This window comes from Phocoena phocoena, chromosome 9 (genome assembly GCF_963924675.1).
Source record: "Phocoena phocoena chromosome 9, mPhoPho1.1, whole genome shotgun sequence".
Classification (NCBI taxonomy): Eukaryota; Metazoa; Chordata; class Mammalia; order Artiodactyla; family Phocoenidae; genus Phocoena; species Phocoena phocoena.
Genome location: NC_089227.1, coordinates 65,458,732 through 65,484,200, shown reverse-complemented (window position 1 = coordinate 65,484,200; position 25,469 = coordinate 65,458,732). Strand labels below are relative to the sequence as shown.

Sequence of the window (25,469 nt, the reverse complement as noted above, 5' to 3'; positions counted from 1 at the left end):
TCAGAGATGGATATGCTGATTATTCCTTTTGTCAATGTATGAATTTGAAGGTTGACAACTTTTTTTTTTTTAATTTTGTGCATTTTAGAACAATTGGCTAATTCCCCTTTATTTTTGAAGTTTAGTAACTTTAAAATAGAGTTTTCCTGTTTTGTTTTACTTTTGTTTAATACATGTGCAGAATGACTCCCTTAGTTATGGTAGGAATATCTCAAACTAGCTTAAGGAAAGAGGAGAATTTATTGGATGGACCAAAGGATTTTCAGCGGAAGGGTTTAGCAAATAAACTGTAAGGTTAGGGAAGTAGCTTTGCTCCAGGAACACGTGGGACCAGCCGCTCAAACGCTGTCAGGGCTACCAGTGCCTCTCCTCTCTGTTTTCCCTTGCATTTTGGCTTGCTTTCCTTTTTTCTTTTTTTGTTTTTTTTCTTGCAGATTCACTTTCAGGTAGTTCCTACACTCATACCTCGTGGGTACTGTCAGCTTAGTTGGGCCAGTTTTTCCCTTTTTGTGTGATAAGTCTCAGGGAAGGACTCTGGTTGGTCTAGTTTGTGTCACATGTCCCTTAGGTGTGGTCTGATCAACTAGTGCCAAGGGAGAGATCTTGTAAGAACATGGAAACTCCTGTGGGAAATATGGGATTAAACGTAGGAGCTGAACCATTAAAAAAGGACAAAATAATGCCATTTGCAGCAACATAGATGCAACTAGAGATTATCAAACTAAGTGAAGTAAGTCAGAAAGACAAAGGCAAATACCATATGATATCACTTACATGTGAAATCTAAAATATGACACAAATGAACTTATCTATGGAACAGAAACAGAATCACAGACATAGAGAACAGACTGGTGTTTGCCAAGGGAGAGGGGTTTGGGGGAGGGATAGAGTGGGAGGTTGGGGTTAGCAGATGTAAGCTTCTATATATAGAATGGATAAACAACAAGGTCCTACTGTACAGCACAGAGAACTATTTTCAATATCCTATCATAAATAGAAAAAAATATTTAAAAAAGGAAAAAAATGTAGGAGCTGAAGTCATAGAAAGAGAGTTGCTATTCCCAGGAAAGGGAAGATACGACCAGGAGAAAAAGAGAGTGGTTTTGTCACTTAAGTAAAAAGTCTTTACTGTGCTATTTTTAAAAACTCTCCATGGGCACCTCTGTGTAAGTGGAAACCAATGAGCGATATCCTCTTACAGAGTTGAAAATGGTTTTAGGAGATTTGGAAAACATGAAAGTTTTCAGTCCTTTTACAGAGAATATACTTAAAGTACAGTTTTGTTCTGCCCCCAAGAGCCCTAGTTTGGTGGTCTGGAGTGGATCAGTTTCTCTTTACAGTAGAGCCAACATTTTTCATGTTTTCTACAAACTGACTTTCCTTTCTGACCTGTTCCCTTTCCTGCTTGCAGATTGTGCTTGAGAACAGTAGCCGAGAAGATAAGCATGAATGTCCCTTTGGCCGCAGTAGTATAGAGCTGACCAAGATGCTGTGTGAGATCTTGAAAGTGGGCGAGCTGCGTAAGTACACATATTTCCCACGGGGTGTGAGGCTTGGCAGAGACCCAGCTTCCAGGGTAATGCCCTGACCTACATGCAGGGTTTCCAAGGTGCTGACAGCTAAGCAGGAGCATCCCCGTGGACCGAACATTCTTTGGCTCAGGTTTCCAGTGTATGTATTTCTTCATGTCTGCCCTGGGAATAAATGTTATTAAAATCTACAGGAATAGAAAAATGTGCAGGTATTGTGACTGAATTCCAAATATTATAAAAATGAGTGTATATTAAGAAAAGAGTGTATATTACTCTGTTTAGGAAAAAGATCTATGGATTTCTTTTTGAAAATCCCAGTTTTTCGCTACCAGTAGATCACTTTCTTTTTTTTTTGAATTTTATTTTATTTATTTCTTTATACAGCAGATTCTTATTAGTCATCAATTTTTTTTTTTTTTTTTTGCGATATGTGGGCCTCTCACTGTTGTGGCCTCTCCCGTTGCGGAGCACAGGCTCCGGACACGCAAGCTCAGCAACCATGGCTCACAGGCCTAGCCGCTCCGCGGCATGTGGGATCTTTCCAGACCGGGTCGCAAACCCGTGTCCCCTGCATCAGCAAGCGGACTCTGAACCACTGTGCCACCAGGGAAGCCGCAATCATCACTTTTATACACATCAGTGTATACGTGTCAATCCCAATCTCCCAATTCTTCACACCCCCACCCCCACCGCCCCACCACTTTCCCCCCTTGGTGTCCATACATTTGTTCTCTACATCTGTGTCTTAATTTCTGTGCTGCAAACCGGTTAATCTGTACCATTTTTCTAGGTTCCACATATATGCATTAATATACGATATTTTTTTTCTCTTTCTGACTTACTTGACTCTGTATGACAGTCTCTGGATCCATCCATGTCTCAACAAATGACCCAATATCGTTCCCTTTCATGGCTGAGTAATATTCCATTGTATATATGTACCACATCTTTATCCATTTGTCTGTCAATGGGCATTTAGGTTGCTTCCATGACATGGCAGTTGTAAACAGTGCTGCAATGAACATTGAGGTACATGTGTCTTCTTGAATTATGGTTTTCTCTGGATATATGCCCAGTAGCGGATCATATGGTAATTCTATTTTTAGTTTTTTAAGGAACCTCCATACTGTTCTCCATAGTGGCTGAATCAATTTACATTCCCACCAACAGTGCAAGAGTGTTCCCTTTTTTCCACACCCTCTCCAGCATTTTTTGTTTGTAGATTTTCTGATGATGCCCATTCTAACTGGTGTGAGATGATACCCCATTGTAGTTTTGATTTGCATTTCTCTAATAATTAGTGATGTTGAGCTCTTTTCATGTGCTTCTTGGCCATCTTTGTGTCTTCTTTGAAGAAATGCCTATTTAGATCTTCTGCCCATTTTTGGATTGGGTTGTTTGTTTTTTTTATATGGAGCTGCATGAGCTCTTTATATATTTTGGAGATTAATCCTTTGTCTGTTGATTCATTTGCAAATATTTTCTCCCATTCTGAGGGTTGTCTTTTGGTCTTGTTTATGGTTTCCTTTGCTGTGCAAAAGCTTTGCAGTTTCATTAGGTCCCATTTGTTTATTTTTGTTTTTATTTCCATTACTCTAGGAGGTGGATCAAAAAAGATCTTGCTGTGATTTATGTCAGAGTGTGCTTCCTATGTTTTCCTGTAAGGGTTTTAAAGTGTCTGGTCTTCCATTTAGGTCTCGAATCCATTTTGAGTTTAATTTTGTGTATGGTGTTAGGGAGTGTTCTAATTTCATTCTTTTACATATAGCTATCCAGTTTTCCCAGCACCACTTATTGAAGAGACTGTCTTTTCTCCATTGTATATCCTTGCCTCCTTTGTCATAGATTAGTTGACCGTAGGTGCATGGGTTTATCTCTGGGCTTTCTATCTTGTTCCATTGATCTATGTTTCTGTTTTTGTGCCAGTACCATATTGTCTTGATTACTGTAGCTTTGTAGTGTAGTCTGAAGTCAGGGAGCCTGATTCCTCCAGCTCCGTTTTTTTCCCTCAATACTTCTTTGGCTATTCAGGGTCTTTTGTGTCTCCATACAAATTTTAAGATTTTTTGTTCTAGTTCTGTAAAAAATGCCATTGGTAATTTGTTAGGGATTGCATTGAATCTATAGATTGCTTTGGGTAGTATAGTCATTTTCACAATATTGATTCTTCCAATCCAAGAACATGGTATATCTGTCCATCTGTTGGTATCATCTTTAATTTCTTTCATCAGTGTCTTATAGTTTTCAGAAACAGGTCTTTTGTCTCCCTAGGTAGGTTTATTCCTAGGTATTTTATTCTTTTTGTTGCAATGGTAAATGGGAGTGTTTCCATAATTTCTCTTTCAGATTTTTCATCATTAGTGTATATGAATATAGGAGATTTCTGTGCCTTAATTTTGTATCCTGCAAGTTTACCAAATTCATTGATTAGCTCTAGTAGTTTTCTGGTGGTATCTTTAGGATTCTCTATGTATAGTATCATGTCATCTGCAAACAGTGACAATTTTACTATTATTTTCCAATTTGTATTCCTTTTCTTTTTCTTCTCTGATTGCCGTGGCTAGGACTTCCTAACCTTATGTTGAATAATGGTGCGAGTGGATATCCTTGTCCCTTTCCTGATCTTAGAGGAAATGCTTTCAGTTTTTCACCATTGAGAATGATGTTTTCTGTGGGTTTGTCATATATGGCCTTTATTATGTTGTGGTAGGTTCCCTGTATGCCCACTTTCTGGAGAGTTTTTGTCATAAATTAGTGTTGAATTTTGTCAAAAGCGCTTTCTGCATCTATTGAGATGATCATATGGTTTTTATTCTTCAATTTGTTAATATGGTGTATCACATTGATTCACTTGCGTATATTAAAGAATCCTTGCATCCCTGGGATAAATCCCACTTGATCATGGTGTATAATCCTTTTAATGTGTTGTTGGATTCTGTTTGCTAGTATTTTGTTGAGGATTTTTACTCTATATTCATCAGTGATATTAGTCTGTAATTTTCTTTTTTCCTAGTATCTTTGTCTCGTTTTGGTATCAGGGTGATGATGGCCTCATAGAATGAGTTTGGGAGTGTTCCTTCCTCCACAGTTTTTGGAAGAGTTTGAGAAGGATGGTTGTTAGCTCTTCTCTAAATGTTTCGTAGAATTTACCTGTGAAGCCATCTGGTCCTGGACTTTTGCTTGTTGAAATATTTTTAATCACAGTTTCAATTTCATTACTTGTGATTGGTCTGTTCATATTTTCTGCTTCTTCCTGGTTCAGTCTTGGAAGGTTATACCTTTCTAAGAATTTGTCCATTTCTTCCAGATTGTACTTTTTATTGGCATACAGTTGCTTGTAGTAGTGTCTTAGGATGCTTTGTATTTCTGCGGTGTCTGTTGTAACTTCTCCTTTTTCATTTCTAATTTTATTGATTTGAGTCCTCTCCCTCTTTTTCTTGGTGAGTCTGGCTAAAGGTTTATCAATTTTGTTTGTCTTCTCAAAGAACCAGCTTTTAGTTTTATTGATCTTTGCATTGTTTTCTTTGTTTCTATTTCATTTATTTCTGCTCTGATCTTTATGATTTCTTTCCTTTTGCTAACTCTGGGTTTTGTTTGTTCTTCTTTCTCTAGTTCCTTTAGGTGTAAAGTTAGATTGTTTATTTGAGATTTTTCTTGTTCCTTGAGGTAGGCTTGTATAGCTATAAACTTCCCTCTTAGAACTGCTTTTGCTGCATCCCATAGGTTTTGGATCGTCATGCTTTCATTGTCATTTGTATTGTTCATCTCTGTTTGTGTGTTCTTTAATTCTTCTAGGTCTTTGTTAAACATTCCTTGAATCTTCTGGATCTCTGCCTCCATTCTTTTTCCAAGGTCCTGGATCATCTTCACTATCATTATTCTGAATTCTTTTTCTGGAAGGTTGCCTGTCTCCACTTCATTTAGTTGTTTTTCTTGGGTTTTATCTTTTTCCTTCATCTGGTACATAGCCCTCTGCCTTTTCATCTTGTCTATCTTTCTGTGAATGTGGTTTTTGTTCCACAGGCTGCAGGATTGTAGTTCTTCTTGCTTCTGCTGTTTGCCCTCTGGTGGATGATGCTATCTAAGAGGCTTGTGCAAGTTTCCTGATGGGAGGGACTGGTGGTGGGTAAAGCTCTGGTGAGCAGAGCTCAGTAAAACTTTAATCCGCTTGTCTGCTAATAGTTGGGGCTGGGTTCCCTCCCTGTTGGTTGTTTGGCCTGAGGCAACCCAACACTGGAGCCTACCTGGGCTCTTTGGTGGGGCTAATGGCGGATCTGGGAAGCCTCACGCCAAGGAGTACTTCCCAGAACTTCTGCTGCCCATATCCTTGCCCTCACGGGGAGCCACCGCCACCCCCCACCTCTGCCAGAGGCCTTCAAACACTAGCAGGTAGGTCTTCATCAGTCTCCCATGGGGTCACTGCTCCTTCCCCTGGGTCCCAATGCACACACTACTTTGTGTGTGCCCTCCAAGAGTGGAGTCTCTGTTTCCCCCAGTCCTGTCGAAATCCTGCAATCAAATCCCGCTAGCCTTCAAAGTCTGATTTTCTAGGAATTCCTCCTCCCATTGCCAGACCCCCAAGTTGGGAAGCCTGACATGGGGCTCAGAACCTTCACTCCAGTGGGTGGACTTCTGTGGTATAAGTGTTCTCCAGTCTGTGAGTCACCCACCCAGCAGTTATGGGATTTGATTTTACTGTGATTGCGCCCTTCCTACCATCTCATTGTGGCTTCTCCTTTGTCTTTGGATGTGGAGTATCTTTTTTGGTGAGTTCCAGTGTCTTCCTTTCAATGATTGTCCAGCGGCTAGTTGTGATTCTGGTGTTCTCACAAGAGGGAGTGAGAGCACATCCTTCTACTCTGCCATCTTGGTTCCGATAAAGCTGAATCTTTTTTCTTTTTTTTGAAACATCTTTTTTATGTAAAGAACAATTGCATACCTTAATGAAATCCTCTTGCTTCCAGTATTTTACTTGTTTAGAATGCTTTCTCTATGAAAGAAGGAATTATTGAAGGAAATGGGTAGATGATCATGAAAAATGTGGTCAGAAATATGCTTATTGCTCTTTTTCTTCCTTATATTATAAAATTTAGGGGAGGATACCTAGAAATAGAGAGCATGATAATTTTCTTGCCTTTTGCTCACTGGCATAATTTGGCTTTAACTTGTTAAGGCAAATATGATTTAATCTGGCCTGAAATCATTGTCAGCATTGAGTCTTCCTATAGTGGGTAAATTCCATTCCCTCCACCAGCTATAGAGCTGACACACAGATAAATCTTTCCTTGTAGGCTTAATAACATGGGCACCAGAGAAGGCTGTTTATACCAGAGAAATGTCAAGTGTTTGCTATTATTGTGAAAGCGTAAATATTTAGTCACCTGCTTGAGAGCTTAAAATAATGGTCTGAAATGATTAATGGGAAAGAATCTAAAGATTAAATTGAAAAGGGGGTTATGTTTTATTTACAGTGTAGAACTGACTACACACACTGCTGAGGTAAATTTAAAAATTTAAAACTTAATAAGGACGAAGCTAAGAGTTTAAGTTGTTTGACCAAGATGTTATCATCCTCCCATGTAGGGGTGTGGGGGAAAGAAGTTGAAGTGGACGTTGAACTGCCATGGAAGTTTGTTACTAGTGAGCCCAAATTAGGGCATTTTTGCATTAAGAGTAGCAGCCTGACCTGAGAGATTTCTGTTCTCGGGTTCGCTTATCACCAATGTTAACATTTCAGTTTATCTGGGTGCTTGAAGTGAGTTATTCTTCCTACTCCTCATTTGACTAACTTGTGGAGATTTATGTCCGCTCTGTAGCTTACTGTGTATTCCGCTGAAGGATTCAAGTCCTGAATCAAACAAATTCTCCTGAATTCCTCAGTCTGATAACCATGCGTATTTTGCATTCATTTCAATTTGATGGGGGAAACTGTAGAAAGTCACTTGCTTAAAAGCACTGCAAGACCATCCAAGATTTTGAGAAACTGGAGAAGAAGCAGAATCGTGCTCTGCTTGGCTGGTACTTCTTGTGTCCAGGTTATTGCCCTGCAGCGTCCTTTTCTTACCCTGCTTTCATTTTCATCTTCCCCAATGGCCTGCTTTGGCTATTAGCTCTCATCCTGATGGCAGTAGGAGGTATACTCTTCTGTGCTTTGACTGCCATACCCAGCTTTCTCCTCTTCTCCTTTGCCTAACGGACATGTTAAAAGTTAGCACAGAACAGAGATATGGTGAACTAGAAGGAGAATACCGGGGACAAGGGGCAGCTTGGTTCCATCTCTGCCACTTATGACTTTTGTGTCCTTGGGTAATGTACTCATAAATCTCATTGTGCACTTATATTCCTACATTTCCCCAGAAATAGATTGGTAGGATTTGAGGTGATGATTTGAGTAGTTGCATTCATTTTGTCTGTATCACAAGTAACGTTGGTGGCTGAAATTGCAGTGGTAGGTGTGTGAGAGGAGTATCCTGGGAACAGATAGTATTCAACCTAGGGAAACTAACTTGGACAAGATAGTCAAATTTCAGGCTGTGTGTGGGCAAGGTAAACGTGGATCTGATCTGGACTCTCCTCCTTGTCAGTGGGGCCGCATCTGGTGGGCAGATGGGAACCTTGGTGGCAGGAGTCTGAGCAGACAGTGCTGCTCAGGTGGACGTCACTCTGTGCTTTGGGGGAGGGAACTGGTACAGAGTAGGAGCTGACCTCTAGCTGGTGTAGAGCAGCCTTCCCAGACTTTTCAAGACCTGGTAGTCAAGCCAGGAGCCAGGATAGAATCCCATTCGCATGGGCTGAGGTAATAGGGTGGGGATGAAAGCAAATACCTTTGGGATCTCTGGAGGTGCCCCAGATGCTGTTCTTGCACTATATATTATTCCAGAAGGTGAGAACCTTCTGTTGCAGAGAAGGATTTCAACATTCTGCCACAGTTTGCTTAGCATCTGGTCAGGTCTGGTCTCTGCAGTGAGGTTGGGCTTGGACAGCTGGGACCTGACATACTCTTGACAGGCTTCCTTCATCTAAGATGACAAATGCATTTATTCATTTGTTTAATAAAAATTTACAGATTACTTACAATGTACCAGGGATTATACTGGACACTGCAGGTGCACAGGTGAACCAGATACAGTCTCTGGCCCCAAGAGTCAGTCTTGCATTTGGGAAAGTGTAAGAATGAGGTGAGACTGATATTTTTTCCTATTGGTTATAAATGTGTGTATAAATATTATATATATATTTATATATTATCTATCTACCCATTATCTGTTGTAAAGCATATTTTTTCCAATATTTTGATAGTTTGAGATTTCAGGTTGACCTGTGTTTGCCCTCTACTGACTGCAAAGGCCATTCTTGACATTTTGCAAGGCCTACCAAAGACTCCCATATTTCTGAAATCTACAGATTCAGAAATGCCCAAATTAGTTGCTTTCTGCTCATAAAGTATTAAAGGATTGCTACATTCTTTTTTTTTTTTTTTTTTTATACACGGGCCTCTCACTGTTGTGTCCTCTCCCGTTGCGGAGCACAGGCTCCGGACGCGCAGGCTCAGCGGCCATGGCTCACGGGCCCAGCTGCTCCGCGGCATGCGGGATCTTCCCGGAACGGGGCGCGAACCCATGTCTCCTGCATTGGCAGGCAGACTCTGAACCACTGCGCCACCAGGGAAGCCCAGGATTGCTACATTCTGATTGAGTGCTAGACATCAAATTATAAAACATCCTGTAGTAAGAGGAAAATTGCTTTTTAATGGATTGCCTTTTGTTCATTGCCATATTAAATAAGTTACTAATAGGAGAAGTAAATCTGAGTGAACCCTTATGTTGGAGGAGATATCTGTTTTTCTTCTGAGGAAAATTAGGTTCACACACAGATCCATCTTCCTTTGGTTTGTGTGTGTTTGCTTTTCTCAATTCCTAAATTCATGGTTTTTCTCAGGTTCATGTTAATAATTGACCTGGAACGTCATGGTCACATTACATCTGTAAGGAAGTACTGAGACCAAAGAAGTACCCAACTAAAGTTCTAACTGATTTTTCTACAAAAGTGGAAAGATTGGATTTTCTAGAAATGTTTTGTCTTTTGATTTAACGTAAGGTCTTTTGAGGAAACCCACTTCTGAAATACCTGTTAGATTTTGGTGTCTAAAGCAAACGTATAATGTTCAGTTAAATTACTAACACCAAATATTTATGCACAGATGTTTTTCTTTTTAGATTACTTTTTTAAAAGTGCTGTTTCTGCATCGCAATTATTGGCATTGTAAAATGCAGATGTTTAATAGTGTGGTCTGAAAAACAATGCCTACTTATGTACTCAGAGCACTTTATCAAGGTTATTTAATTGAAGTCTGTAGCACCCCCAGGAGTTAATCAAGATCAATAGCATCTATGTTTATTAATGAAGAGAAGACTTGTACTTACTGCATATTGTCTAGGGTCATTGAGCTCAGATTGGTGTTCAGGTTGCCCAAAGAAGGGTGCAGAAAGAGGCAGGGAAGTCGAGTGCTTGCATTTTGGCATCTGAATGACCCATTTGAATCCCAGCTCAGCTGTTAATCAGACGCCTTGGGCATGCTTCTTCTCTCTTCTGAGCTTCTGGTTCCTTATCCATAAAGTAAAGATAATATCTGCCGCACATATTTGCTGAGAGGGTTAAATGAGATAATGGATGTTGCTTTAGTTGGAAGAGGGATCGTTTTTTGGCAAGTGGTAGGATCTTACTTTCTAGAAAGAAACTGCAGGTTAAGAGAGGAAGGGAGAGTGCCCTGGTTTAAGTGACAGCTGGAACCAGGACCTGGAACAGCGTCCCTTGTTTCTTCACTCTCTATATTATGACTAAATTTTTTCTTTTAACCTGCTTTCTTCATGAGGCTCGTTGGAGAGCAAGGCACTTGTGTTCTTAGTTTCAATTTTAAAAATCACAAAGAATACTGTTGACCTGGATATAGTCGCATATCCCCATGTCCTGTGTTGTAGAATTGTCAGCCCCACTTAGAAGAACAAGATTAAGTAGAGGAGCAAGTTTTCAAAAGAAGAGGTATGGGGCTTCCCTGGTGGCGCAGTGGTTGAGAGTCTGCCTGCCGATGCAGGGAACACGGGTTCGTGCCCTGGTCCGGGAAGATCCCACATGCCGCAGAGCGGCTGGGCCCGTGAGCCATGGCCGCTGAGCCTGCGCATCCAGAGCCTGTGATCCGCAACGGGAGAGGCCGCAACAGTGAGAGGCCCGCATACCGCAAAAAAAACAAAAAACAAACCAAAAACAAAAGAAGAGGTATGCTTGTGAGTGTGGGGTGGGTGAGGGTCGGGGGAAGCAGGAAGCAGTTTCCTTACCGAAGAAGGGAGGTGTAACACAGATAAATCGATAGACTCGTTACAGCTATGAAGTCCTCATGAAGAAACCCTGCTCCTAATAGGAGCTAAAAATGTTACTGTTGTTTTTGTTATTGTAGTACTGTCTCCAAAGCAATAATAAATCATTGAGGGAGGTAATGAAAACTTGATTTCTGATATAAATAAGTTAATTACTTATCTTTTGAGTATGTAACACCTCATTCAGTTACATTCCAGTTATAGTCAGAACTAGGATATTTCTTTTTGTCTCTCACTCATTCATTCAATAACTAGGACTCGGGCTTCCCTGGTGGCGCAGTGGTTGAGAGTCCTCCTGCCCATGCAGGGGACACAGGTTCGTGCCCCGGTCCGGGAGGATCCCACATGCCACAGAGCGGCTGGGCTCGTGAGCCATGGCCACTGAGCCTGCACGTCCGGAGCCTGTGCTCCGCAACGGGAGAGGCCACAACAGTGAGAGGCCCGTGTACCGCAAAAAAACAAAACAAAACAAAACAAAAAAAACTAGGACTTCTCCTCTATGAGTCAGGATCTAATCCCTGATGACAAGGACTTAGACGACACACTTCATCCTCAGGCAGTTCACATGCTGACTGGAGAGTCTTTCACATAATCAAATAATTATAAAACATCTTACTATTTGTAAGTTACATTTAAATTATGTTAATGTCACTAAGAGGCAGTGTTCAGGTTTTTTTGTTCATGGGGAGCCAGGTGGGCTGAGGAAGCGATGTGACATGTTCCAAGAAGAGATATTTGAGTGTGTGGAGTCATAAAGATGAAGAGAAGAATAACCAGGCAGGCCCTTGTGTGTGTATGGTGGGTAGCAGCTGTTGAAAATTCTGGGCAGTGAGAACTGTAGGTGAAAGTAACCCAGAGGTTCAGAGAATTCTACAGTCCACCCTTCGTATCTCCGTGTTCTGCGTCTTTGGATTCAGCCAGTCCTGGAACCAATCCCCTGCAGGTACTGAGGGATGGTACTTTAGTGTGGCTAAAGCAGAAGGCTCAAGGGAACAGGAAAATGGAGGAGATGCTGGAAGAAGAGGCAAGAGTCAAGATAGAAGGATTTGCGGTGCAGAGGAGTTTGGATTTCACCAGGCAGTGGGAACCAATAGAAGAATTTTAACGACAGAAAGGAATGTTCCAGTCCTGGGCATAAAATTCTAAAATTGGATTACATTTTCTGGGTGTGACAAGAACTTGCAAGTATGATAATGTGCAGGACCAGGACCAGGGACAAGCTTACCTTACTCTAGCCCTGACCTAATAATAATCAGCTGGGAGTCCGTTAGGAGGCTTTCAGCTTCAAGTAATCAAAATCCCAACTCAAAATGGTCAATGTAAGAAGAACATTTATTGAGTGTCACAATTTCACAGCTGAGTAGGTCCTGGGGTTATCTGTTCAGTGGTGTCACCAAGGACCCAAGTTCTTTCCATCTTTTGGTTCTGCCATTCTTAGTGTACCAAATTTGTCCTCATTGCTGGTAACAAAATGGTGGCTACCATCACAAAGTCCAGGTGAACAAGAGGCTTTCTCTTCCAGTGAGTCTCTTTTAGGTGTGTGAAAATGTTTCCAAAAGCCCTCAGATGAAGTAGGACGCATTAGGGTGGTATGGCCGTAGACCCAAAAGCCCTTCAGCAAACTTTCACTCGTTATCACTGACTAACACTATGGCCTGTGCCTGTGCCTAACTCAGTCATTGAGAGGGGACTGGAACCTTCTGAGGGTCAGACCAGTCATTAGCTTCTCCCAAGATTGAAACCAGCCTTCCTTGAGTGGCCATAGGATAGTAGGTAGCTGAAGAAAATTGGGGTTCTGTTAAGATAAGGAAAAACTACTTGAAACCCTTAATTCTGTCCCTTTACCCAGAAGAGTATTTTCTGCAGTTTCCTTACTGCTGCAAAAAACCATAAGAAATTGAAGTCAGATTATAGCCCTCTGTCATTTTGCTTTTATTGGGAGTTGGGGAAATGCACTGTATTTTTTTAAGCAGCAGTATCAAAGGTTGCAGAAAAATGGAAATTGAAGTTTGATTATAACGTATTTCATTTTTCATCACTACGCTACTAGGGCTCCACTACCTTACTTTCCTTTTAGCAAATGGTTATTTCCACGTCCTCAATTATGCTTTTGTGTGTGGGTTATTCTCAGGTGTGTTCTGAAGGGCAGAATGGACATACATTTGTGATTGAAGCCTTCATATTTCTCTGAAACAATTTTGCCAACTTCACCTGTATGACCATACATAATTAGATTAAAATTTAATAACTACTTGTCTTTAAAAAAACAAGAATGAAATCTATATCACACACTATGAAAATGTTCGGCATTTCCTTACTTTGTCTTTCAGTGGAAATATTTATTATAACACACCAGTGATGCTGAGTGAAAGCACCTTGTATAATTCATCATTGTCTGCTAAAGCAGACACCTCTGCTTTAGCAAGTAAAAACACAGATGAGCAATCTGAAGGACTCTTTGGAGTGCACAGCAATTAGAATAGACACTTAACTCTGGGACATTGATGTTTTCATACTTTGAGAAGTACCATCCATCACTTTCATTCTTCGAACATCCTGGCTAAAGAAAACTCAAGAAAATTAGCTTTTAACAATTAAACCTCTTAAGGACATTTTTTCCTCATAATACTAGCTTGTACCTATGCTCCATGGAAAGTTGAAGCCTCTCAGATCTTGACTTTTTTTTTTAATAGATCTTTATTGGAGTATAATTGCTTCACAATACTGTGTTAGCTTCTGTTGTACAACAAAGTGAATCAGCCATATGCATACATATATCTCCATATCCCCTCCCTCTTGCGTCTCCCTCCCACCCTCACTATCCCGCCTCTCTAGGTCATAGCAAAGCAAATATCCCTGTGCTATGCTGCTGCTTCCCACTAGCTAACTATTTTACATTCGGTAGTGTATATATGTCCATGCTACTCTCACTTCGCCCCAGCTTCCCGCTCCTCCCCCGCAACCCCCCGTTCAAGTCCATTCTCTATGTCTACATCTTTATTCCTGCCCTGCCACTAGGTTCATCAGTACCTTTTTTTTTTTTTATTTTTTAAGAATCCATATATATATGTGCTACCATACAGTATTTGTTTTTCTTTTCTGACTTACTTCACTCTGTATGACAGACTCTAGGTCCATCCACCTCACTACAAATAACTCAATTTTGTTTCTTTCTGAGTAATATTCCATTGTATATATGTACCACATCTGCTTTATCCATTCATCTGTCGATGGACATTTAGGGTAGGACATTTAGGCCACATACCCCACCCCCCCACCCCCCCGCCACACACACACATTTAGGTATCCATGTCCTGGCTATTGTAAATAGTGCTGCAGTGAACACTGTGGTACATGTCTCTTTTTGAATTATGGCTTTCTCACAGTATATGTCCAGTAGTGGGATTGCTAGGTCATATGGTAGTTCTATTTTTAGTTTTTTAAGGAACCTCCATACTGTTCTCCATAGTGGTTGCATCAATTTACATTCCCACCAACAGTGCAGGAGGGTACCTTTTTCACCACACCCTTTCCAACATTTATTGTTTCCAGATTTTATTTTTTATTTATTTATTTTTTCTGTGGTACTCTGGCCTCTCACTGCTGTGGGCTTTCCCACTGTGGAGCACAGGCTCCAGATGCGCAGGCCCAGTGGCCATGGCTTACGGGCCCAGCCACTCCATGGCACGTGGGATCCTCCCAGACCGGGGCACGAACCCGTGTCCCCTGCATCGGCAGGCGGACTCTCAACCACTGCGCCACCAGGGAAGCCCCCCAGATTTTTTGATAATGGCCATTATGACCAATGTGAGGTGATACCTCATTGTAGTTTTGATTTGCATTTCTCTAATAATTAGTGATGTTGAGCATCTTTTCATGTGCCTCTTGGCCGTCTGTATGTCTTCTCTGGTGAAATGTCTATTTAGGTCTTCCACCCATTTTTTAACTGAATTGTTTGTTTTTTTGATATTGAGCTCCATGAGCTGTTTGTATATTTTGGAGGTTAATCCTTTGTCCATTGATTCGTTTGCAAATATTTTCACCCATTCTGAGGGTTGTCATTTCGTCTTGTTTATGGTTTCCTTTGCTGTGCAAAAGCTTTAAGTTTCATTAGGTCCCATTTCTTTATTTTTGTTTTTATTACCATTTCTCTAGGAGATGGGTCAAAAAGGATTTTTCTGTGATTTACGTCATAGAGTGTTCTGCCTATGTTTTCCTCTAAGAGTTTTATAGTGTCTGGCCTTACATTTAGGTCTTTAATCCATTTTGAGTTTAATTTTGTGTATGGTGTTAGGGAGTGTTCTAATTTCATTCTTTTACAAGTAGCTGTCCAATTTTCCCAGCACCACTTATTGAAGAGACTGTGTTTTCTCCATTGTATGTTTTTGCCTCCTTTGTCATAAATTAGGTGACCATATGTGCATGGGTTTATCTCTGGCCTTTCTATCCTGTACCATTGATCTATATTTCTGTTTTTGTGCCAGTACCATACTGTCTTGATTACTGTAGCTTTGTAATATAGTTTGAAGTCAGGGAGCCAGATTCCTCCAGGTCCATTTTTCTTTCTCAAGATTGCTTTGGCTATTTGGGGTCTTTTGTGTTTCCATACAAATAGTAAAATTTTTTGTTCTAATTAAGTGAAGAATGCCATTGGTAGTTTGATAGGGATTGCATTGAATCTGTAGATTGCTTTGGGTAGTATAGTCATTTCCACTATATTGATTCTTCCAATCCAAGAACATGGTATATCTCTCCATGTGTTTATGTCATCTTTGATTTCTTTCATCAGTGTTTTATAGTTTTCTGAGTACAATTATTTTGCCTCCTTAGGTAGGTTTATTCCTAGGTATTTTATTATTTTTCTTGCGATGGTAAATGGGATTTTTTCCTTAATTTCTCTTTCTGATTTTTCATTGTTAGTGTATAGGAATGCAAGAGATTTTTGTGCATTAATTTTGTATCTTGCAACCTTACCAAATTCACTGATTAGTTCTAGTAGTTTTCTGGTGGCATCTTTAGGATTTTCTATGTACAATATCATGTCATCTGCAAACAGTGACAGTTTTACTTCTTCTTTTCCAATTTGTATTCCTTTTATTTCTTCTTATTCTCTGATTGCTATGGCTAGGACTTCCAAAACTATGTTGGAAAGGAGTAGCGAGAGTGGACATCCTTGTCTTGTTCCTGATCTTAGTGGAAATCCTTTCAGTTTTTCACCATTGAGTATGTTGTTTGCTGTGGGTTTGTCATATATGGCCTTTATTCTGTTGCAGTCATTTCCTTCTATGCCCATTTTCTGGAGACTTTTTATCCTAAATGGGTGTTGAATTTTGTCAAAAGCTTTTTCTGCATCTATTGAGATGATCACGTGGTTTTTATTCCTTAATTTGTTAATATGGTGTATCACATTGATTGGTTTGAGTATACTGAATCTTACATCACTGGGATAAATTCCACTTGATCATGGTGTGTGATCCTTTTAGTATGTTGTTGGATTCTGTTTGCTAGTATTTTGTTCAGGATATTTGCATCTATGTTCATCAGTGATATTGGTCTATAATTTGTGTGTGTGATATCTTTGTCTGGTTTTGGTATCAGGATGATGGTGGCTTCATGGAATGAATTTGGGAGTGTTCCTCCCTCTGCAATGTTTTGGAAGAGTTCCAGAAGGATTGGTGTTAGCTCTTCTCTAAATGTTTGATAGAATTCACCTGTGAAGCCATCTGGTCCTGGACTTTGTTTGTTGGACGATTTTTAATTACAGTTTCAATTTCATTACTTGTGATAGGTCTGTTTATATTTTCTAATTCTTCCTCCTTCAGTCTTGGAAAATTGTACCTTTCCAAGAATTTGTCCATTTCTTCGTGGTTGTCCACTTTATTGGCATATAGTTGTTTGTAGTAGTCTCTTATAATCGTTTGTATTTCTGCGGTGTCAGTTGTGATTTCTCCTTTTTCATTTCTAATTTTATTGATTTGCGTGCTCTCCCTTTTTTTCTTGATGAGTCTGGCTAAGGGTTTATGAATTTCGTTTATCTTCTCAGAGAACCAGCTTTTAGTTTTATTGATCTTTGCTGTCATTTTCTTCACTTCTATTTCATAAATGTTTATATTCTACTTCTGCTTTCTTACTCTACTTCGACCTTAAGTTTAATGTAAGAGCAGCAAGCAAGCAAAAAATATTCAAGGCCTGAGCCCGGATTTAGAAAGTGCCAGTTAATCTGGGCACTTTTGGCCCCAGTTTAAAATGTCATAGGAGAGAGTTTAAAAGTCACTCCAGAGTGGTTGTTTAGAATAGTTATAAATCTGTTATCAGGATTTATAATAGTAGTACCATAAAACAGAGGGACTGATTCTTGGATTCAGAATCAGAAGCCCTGGGTAATAGGCATAACTGTTTTGTCTTTTGTCCAGATGGCTAGCTGTCTGGCTCCTTAGTTTCCCCTTTGTAACATGGGAAAATTATCATTATCCTCCTCCTCCTCAACTGAGAATTGTTTTGTTGTTAAGTTGTTTTGTTAACTGTCAAATGCTCTCTACTTGAAGGAAGCAGTATTATCTCAAATATGCACAGATTCAGGGACCCTGACATGTATCCCAACCAATATAGCAGAGCCAACGCTTTCTGTGCATTTAGGGGCCGTTGTAAGAATCTCAAGCTCTGTGGTGGTTTGTTGGTGATTCCGAAGCAGTCCTTGTAGAGCCTTCTGAATCAGTGTGACGCTTGTCTCCATCGGAAATGACTGCTGAGAGAAATTACACAAGCTTGGCAGTTTGAAAGGATGTAGCAAGCATATCTCAGTTATTAATGGATGAAAATAATGTATATTTACCATAGCCTTTTTTAGGACTTGCTCCTTTTTACGTTATTTCTGGAAAGATATGTAGCTGGAAACAATCAGTATCCATTCCTGTTATTTCTTAGGTTATAGATTGAGCGGGGAGACTGGTACATTTGCCCAGTGTCATGATGAAGAGAGATGCAGACGTGTTGAAAGAACACAGTTGCCTGTTGTCTTCTTCTACCTTTTGTAGAAATACTTTTCCTCCAGTTTCATCTTAAACATCCCATTTGGGTGACAGGCCTGATTCCTCCCCCGACCCCGACAGCATCCTCCTCTAAACCCCTGTAGCACTTTATCTGTGTCTCTTCTGTTGTACTTTCTACTGCATAAAGAGGTTTTTTTTTTTCTTTAATTTGTGGCCCTGTTTCCCCTACAAGTTGAGGTGGTTTATAGCAAAGCATAAAGATAATTTAAAAATAAATAAATGGTGAAAACAAAGGCAATTAAAAAAATAAAACTGAAAAAATGGATTATGAAGGTTTGCAAGTGTGTTGTAAAGACCTTTGTATTAACTGGCAATGGACCTTGAATTTGGCTCAAAGGTTTGTTTGTGCCAAGGAAGCAAAAGAAGTTCAGTAACAGGAAACAGATCACTGCCCATCTCACTTGAATAAACTCTATATGAAAACTGAAATGCTAATTTCAGTTAATCCAAAATAGTATTTGATAACATTTATTACCATTTTTTAAAGATGGAATAGGATATATTCTTAACATCATTTTTTAAACTACTATAAAGCAACAAGCCAACATGATACTTAAAATGGTAAAAACAAAACAACTTTGCCATTAAAAACTGGAACTAGAGTAGGATGCAAAGGACGCTGATATTCACTAGGCAGCACATTGATAGAAACAAAGTATTTTAAATTAGAGACAATAAAACTTTCTAGAAATCCCTGAAGAAACAAAGGAAAAGCCGTTAGGATGAATGTAATTTAGAAGAGTAGCTATATAGTGGCTAAACAAAACTTAGTAGCATTTCCATATGTCAGCAGTAATTAGTTAATTATAAAATGGATAAAAAGAGTTCTTCTAGCAGTGGCAATAAAAATGTAAACTGCTTTTGGAATAATCCTAATGGAAAACATCCTGGACTAATGTGAAGAAAACTGTAAGACTTTACTAAGACATGCAGCACAAGTTTCAAATAAATAAACAAGCAAATGTTTTATTCCTGGGAGGAAAACATTAATATTTTGATCAAGATCTAAATTCCCCAATCAATGTGCAGGCTCATATCTCGTTCCAAAATACCAATGGGATCTAGGATGGAAACTTCACAGAATGATGGTAGAGTTCATTTGGAAAAATAAGGACGTGAAAATTGGGAAGGAGAACTGATAAAGAAGAGCAATGAAAAATGACTGGAAATAAAAATATATTTCTTTCTTAAAGACATTTTTTTGTGAAAAAGTCCAAAGAATTCATTCATATATCTTTCACTCTGGTTCACCTACTGTTGTGTTAACATTTTGCCATAATTGCTTTACCATTCTCTCTCTCTATACATACACACATACACGCATTCACAATAGGGGCTATGTGAAAAATATGAAAAAAATATGTTTTATGGCGGAAAAAGATTTTAATATAATTTGAAGAAAAAAATCAAAATAACTAAATAAAAAATGATTTTAAGTTGGATCCAGCTCTGGCGTGTTGACTCTTGGAGAGAGCAAAATGTGCTAGGAGCCCTGCCTAGCAAGAGGGTTCCTAGGATGGCTGTGGGAGGAAGGTTAGGGTGTCACTGCACAAGCCATCATCGTGGAAGCAGTGGTGGGAGCCTAGCTCAGAACATTTGCTCACCTCGCCGCTGGAGGTCTGAGAGAGGCTCACTACTACTCGTCACCTCCTCGGTGCAGGTCAGGGGTATATATGGTGAAAGTTTCATCACCTCCCCTCTGTTCTTCTACAATACTGGGGATGTGGCTTACCTAAAATCCAGTGGTTATAGATATGAAAAACCATGGATTTCAGGACATCCAGCTTCTTATATAAGCAGAAACATCATTTTTTTAAAAAAAAGCCCATAAAAGTAAAGTGATCCCAGTAGATGAAGCAGGCTGTCTTCACTCCTCATCTGAGAAGTCAGTCTAGTATTAAAGTTACTAGTCTCATTCCAAAAATGTGAAGGGTGAAAACCATCTTCCCCCAGTTCTGCAGATGTCTGTCTCTTCCAAACCCCGGGCTTGGACCCACAGGCTATTTTTCTCCTGAGCATTAATCACACTTCCTAGCACTTATTGTAGGATTGTGTCGCAGCAGGTTTTGAGCTAAAAGGCCCTAGGATGTTGTAAAAGTAGAATATTAATTTGGGAGGGGTGAAATTAGAGGCATGAAATTAGAGGGAAAGTATAAGCAGAATTCTGGAAGATTCAAATAGATGGTAAGCGGAACAAAATAGATCAGAAGAAGAAAGGAATTAAAACAACGGAATCAGGATGCCATACTGCACTGAAATGGTGATGAAATGCTAAATAATAAGGTTTTTAAAACCAAAATGTACATGAGCAAAACGAAAGCAAACAAACAAAAACCCAGGAACATACACACATCTTCAGGCTTTAACATAATTCCTACAGTGTTGGATTGACCCCCAGGGAGTCCGCATTGGTTGGGAGAGCAGCAAAGGACAGAAAGCTCTAGGATGCCTTTTAAAACATCTCATCCTTAACCTGAGGCCTTTGAATGGAGAAATTTTCCTGGTTGCTGCAGTAGATTAGGAGATGGATGCCAGTGGAATCTCCCAACCCTGGGCACCTGAACTTCAATCAAAAACCACTGTTGATTTAAAGATGAGTGGAAAGAATTTATTTAAAAAAACAAGACCACTACCATGTATTAGATGCTTTCTATTTGGCAGGCAATTCTATAAGGTCAATACTCTGTTAACCCTTAAGTATCTCCATTTACAAATGAAGGACCTGGGACTCCGGGAGAGGTTAAATAGACTGAGGTCACAAAACATTAGATGCAGTTAACTATTATGGGATACTGCTGTGCTGTTTACTTATAACTACCGTGCAAAACTATCAACCACTGCTTTCATTTTTAAAAGAATATCCTCTCTTCCTTACAGGCTGTAAGCACTTCGAGGACTAGACTCAGAGTGAATTCATGTTCCATCCTAGCCTCTGGTCTGGTGCTTTACGCAAATCTGCATTTAATAAGTATTTACTACATGAAAAGAGTAGCTTTCTATTTGCTTCAGGGTCAGTTCCAAAAATGTTTTGCAGACATCACTAAATTTTTTTATGAGCAAACAGTATGTGTTTTACCCCAAAACCTCTCAAACCAGCATCCCTTTTTCTTCTGAAGTAAGTGAGAACGACTTATGCAAAAGGGGTCCTCTTCATCCCTCCTCCCCCTCCTCCTTCTGGGCTAATTTGATGAGAGGGCCTCCTGGGTCCAAATTTGAATTAGAAAATATCAACACTACAGTATGTTCCCCAGAGAGGAAAAAATTATCTATTTTCAATCCTATGTTTCAGAACACACAGCTGTGTGACTTCCTAATTTATTATATTCCCCATCTGTCTCCAGTTCTCAGCTTGCTTCTTCTTTTCTACCCACCCCCTTGCTATGGGAAACGGGACAGACTTTAACCAGTCCAGAGCTTGGACTCTAGTGAGAGGCCAGTAAACGGCTCCTCCCAAGACGCCTCCTGCCCAAGCAGGTGCGTCCAGCCACTAGGACCCTAAGGGAGCCAGGCTCCATGGAGTGGCAGCTGTAGGTTAGGGAGCCAAGCTGCTCGCTCCTTGAAGGTCAGTGCCAGCTGCCTGTGTGTCTGTCTGGAGTGTGGCCGTTCCCTGTCTCCTGAGAGCAGGACAGAGCTTTGGGTCCCAGCAATCAAGCCCAATGTGGCTTCCCTTAATTGGGCTTTCCAAGGGTTTTGGCCACAAGAACAGATTGCAGCTGTGGCCTGAGCGTCTTTAGAAATGTGAATCATTTTTTTTTTCTCCTAAAGAAGCTATTTTGAGCTTTATAATTGCATATTTCCATGTTGTTTTTTCACAGAGTGAGTAAGGAGAGTGACTTGCATTTTTTAATAGAAATCTGCTGGTTTCTTTGCTCTTCTGTCTTGCATAATCCAGGCCAGTGATTCCTGAACCTGGCCATGCATCAGATTCACTTGGGGGAACTTCTGTGAAATGTAAATTCCTGCAATGGAATCCTGAAATCAGCATGTTTTATAAACTCTCCAGTGCATTCCGAGGCAGGCAGACTGGCCTCTCCTAGGTTTGGGAATCTCTTTTGAACCCCCTCTCCCTCCCCCATGCTAATTTGGGTCATGGTTAAACGGTTATCTTTATGGGGTGGTAAGAGCTCTAGATTGGGCACTAAAAGACCTGGAATCTAGTTCTAGATCCACTACTGACCAGCTCTAGATAAATCTCATCTCCTATGTCCTCAGTTTCCTCTGGTGAAAACAGTGCTATTGCCCAGGTGGCTGCCAGGTCCCAAACTGCTGTGTTAATGAGCAGAGCCCTTTTTATCAACCCAATAAGGTGACCTTAACCACTGCATTAGTTAATTAGAACTTTGCCATCATCAGTTCTCGAGTGCCATGTATATAACCTAGATTGGTTAGTGGATTCTGTGCCAGAGAATTAAAGAGATGCCCAAAGACCTTGTGAGGACGGGCTGCTAGTGGTAAGGCAACCTCCCAGCATGGACCGGAAGACTTGCAGATACGACTGCTGTCTCCTTTTGAACAGAAACTTTTGTTTAAATACGCTTTTCCCTCTCTGAATGTTTTCCTCCTTTGAAGTATCAACTTTATTGACAGCAGTGTCCTTTGAGAAGAACTAAGCCTTAATTTTGCCAGAAAAGATAAAGGAAATGGCAAGAAAACATTCCTCTCACTTCATTCTTCCCTGCCTAGCTGATTTCACCGTGTCTCTTCCCACCTTGTCATCCTCTCGGCTGGGTTTGATGGCTTTTGCCTCACGCCATGATGCGGTGGGGCTGTCATGGGGCTGGAGCAGCTGCCTCACCCGTCTTTATTTGGAAACAGGAGTGTTTAAATAATCTTGAAACTTGGAAGAAGACACAAGCCTAAATCCAAATGCTACCTAACATTTCTGCAAGTCATATCTATCCCCACTCCTAGAAGCACAGCTCTAATGGTTCTATGGCTTTTATTAGCTGTTTAGTGGTTTGAGGAATTGCCTAGCACTGGAGCCCGTAGAATCCTACCAAAGTGCACACACCATCCCAACGTGGCCAGGTTAGAACTAATCCTGCTGTTCTTCTGTGTCATTAATGTCATCAGAGGGAACCTCAAAGTTTAGGCCTCGTGGAGCTGACTGTTTTGATCACTTAAAATTTTTTTGTTTTGGATTAGGAGTTTACCTTAATGCATATACTTTAACAAATTTTCCTTATAAAAATGAGCTAATGTTATGCATATTACTTTGTAATCTGATACTTTTCTCTTAAGGTGTTAACAGACCTCCTTCCTTTTAGTAAATGTATTCATTTGCAGTTTATGCAAACTTTTAATGGTTGAATAGTATTCCATTTCATATGTATGGGCATCTTGTAGATATAGATATAAATAGTATCCTATTTTCTGAAAGTGTGGGTCTCTTATTGGCAGATATTTACATTGTTTACAAATTTTTGTTTTTATAAAGGGCATCAGGACGAGCATTTGCTCAGTAAATACACTTAGAGTCTTAGCACTGGGGCTGTGGCAGTAAAATAAAACAGAATACTATCCCTTCTCTTAAGTAGCATATATTTTACTTGGAGAAAAACAAACAATAAGCAAATGGAGAAGTATGTCACATGGTAAAAAATGCAACAGAGACAGATCAGACAGAAGAGGGAGGATGCATGACATTGCCTCAATGAGATGATGACATTGATCAAAAATATGAAGGAAGCGAGGGAGTGGACCAACATAGTATCTGGTCAAGACCTTTCTTGAAAGAGGGAACAGCAGTGCAAAGGCCCTGAGGCAGGAGTATACAGCATTGAAAAAGAAGTGTAAGGAGACCAGTGTAGCAGGAGCAGAGAGAATCTGGGGGAAAGTAGCAGGAGATAAAAGGGGTTGGAGGAAGGAGAGATTCTGCAGGCCCTTGTAGGCCACTGTAACAAATTTGGCTTTTACTCTGAGTGAAGAGAGAAGCCATGGGATGGACTGAGTATGCATGTGACATTATAGGACTTATAATTTGAGAGAATGGTTTGGTTTATTTATTGAGATTAGACTATAGGGGAGGGCAAGTTAATGCACCCTACTACAGTGAGCAAGCTGAGAGATAATGGTGTCTTGAACCAGAGAGTTAGCCGTGGAGATACTGAAAAGCAGTTGGGTTCCAGGAAATAGAAAGAGGAGTCAAGGATGGACAACTAGAAGCTGGAAATTGTCATTGAGATTGATGTAGGGCCTAGAAGATCAGCAGTTCTGTTTTGGTCATGTTAAGGTTGAGATGCCTTTTAGACATCCAGATGTTGACTTTGGATGTTGACTTTGTAGTTGAATGTGTGTCTAGAGTTCAGGGGATGGTTCTGAGCTGGAGATTTAACTTTGGGCATCATCAGTGTCTAGATACTATTTAAAGTTATGAGATTGGATGAGAACAGTGAAGAGGCTCTGGGACTGAGCCCTGAGCACCCCAAAGTTGAAGGTTGAGGAGAAGAGGAAGAACTAGGAGCAGAATCATGAGTATGTAGGAAGAGAACCACGAGAAAGTTCAATTAAAGGTAAAAGAGAGATTGCCTGTATGAAATGCTGCAGACCGTGGAGTTAAACAAGGATTGAGAATTGAACATTGATTTTAGCAACGTGGAAGTCCGAGGTGACCTGAGCAAGGGTCGTTTCAGTGCAGGGGTGGGGAAGAGAGCCTGATTGGGTGGGTTAATAGCAAGAGAGGGCAGAGGGATTGGGACAGTGAATACAGACAAGTCCCACTCAGCGTGCGGGACTTGAGGATAGGAAACTGTATCTTGGTTGCTTCATTTTTGTACACATCTTTAGTAATTTTCTTAGTTAAATGTCTACCAAAAGATCCTGAATCAAAGGGTGCATACTTTTAGTATTTTTTAATTCAATGTAATATATGCTCATTGTTGAAAAAATTTTTAATGCAGAGAAGCAAAATTGATAATTATCCATTATCCTACCACCAAGATAGATTGGTATATATCTTTTCCATTACAGTGAGCTTAAACCATAATATTTAACATATCCTATCCTTTCCATTTCATATATTGTGACTATCTTCCTACAACAATAAATATATAATTACATGTATCATTATTTATGGCTGCTTAATATTTCATTGTGTGGATCAACTATAATTAATTTGACCAGACTCTTATTACAGAATATTTAGGGATGTTTCCATTTTTTTAGTGGAAGTAGCACTGTGATTAGCATCCTTGTAATTCCATCTGATTATTTCCTGAGAATTAATTCTTAGTAGAAGTTCCGTCAAATGATCTGAAAATTTATAACTTTTTATTTCTTTACAATTTACCCATAGAAAGGATGAAGCGTTTGCACTCCACTGAGCAGTCATGTAGATTTAGATACAAAGTTTAACACAGTTTTTTAAACTACTGAAAGAATTGGAGGTGGTGGAAGAAACCTAACTGAGGTGGTGGGATCTGGGGTGATGATATGTAGGGAGATGTTCAGATAGATGGACATATATCTCATAAATGTATTGTAGATGATAGAGGCTTGTAGGTCAAGACATGACGTAT

General features: G+C 40.0%; 1 protein-coding gene across 4 annotated transcripts in view; it reads left to right on the top strand.

The window, feature by feature from the left end:
• The window catches only part of ELMO1 (engulfment and cell motility 1), a 457,219-nt gene that overhangs the window by 203,046 nt on the left and 228,704 nt on the right, over positions 1–25,469 (top strand). For all 4 annotated transcript variants that reach the window (XM_065884097.1, XM_065884095.1, XM_065884098.1 and 1 more), the window contains one exon: positions 1,412–1,520. In XM_065884097.1, coding sequence (XP_065740169.1) covers positions 1,412–1,520 — 109 coding nt within the window. The remainder of the gene's footprint in view (positions 1–1,411; positions 1,521–25,469) is intronic.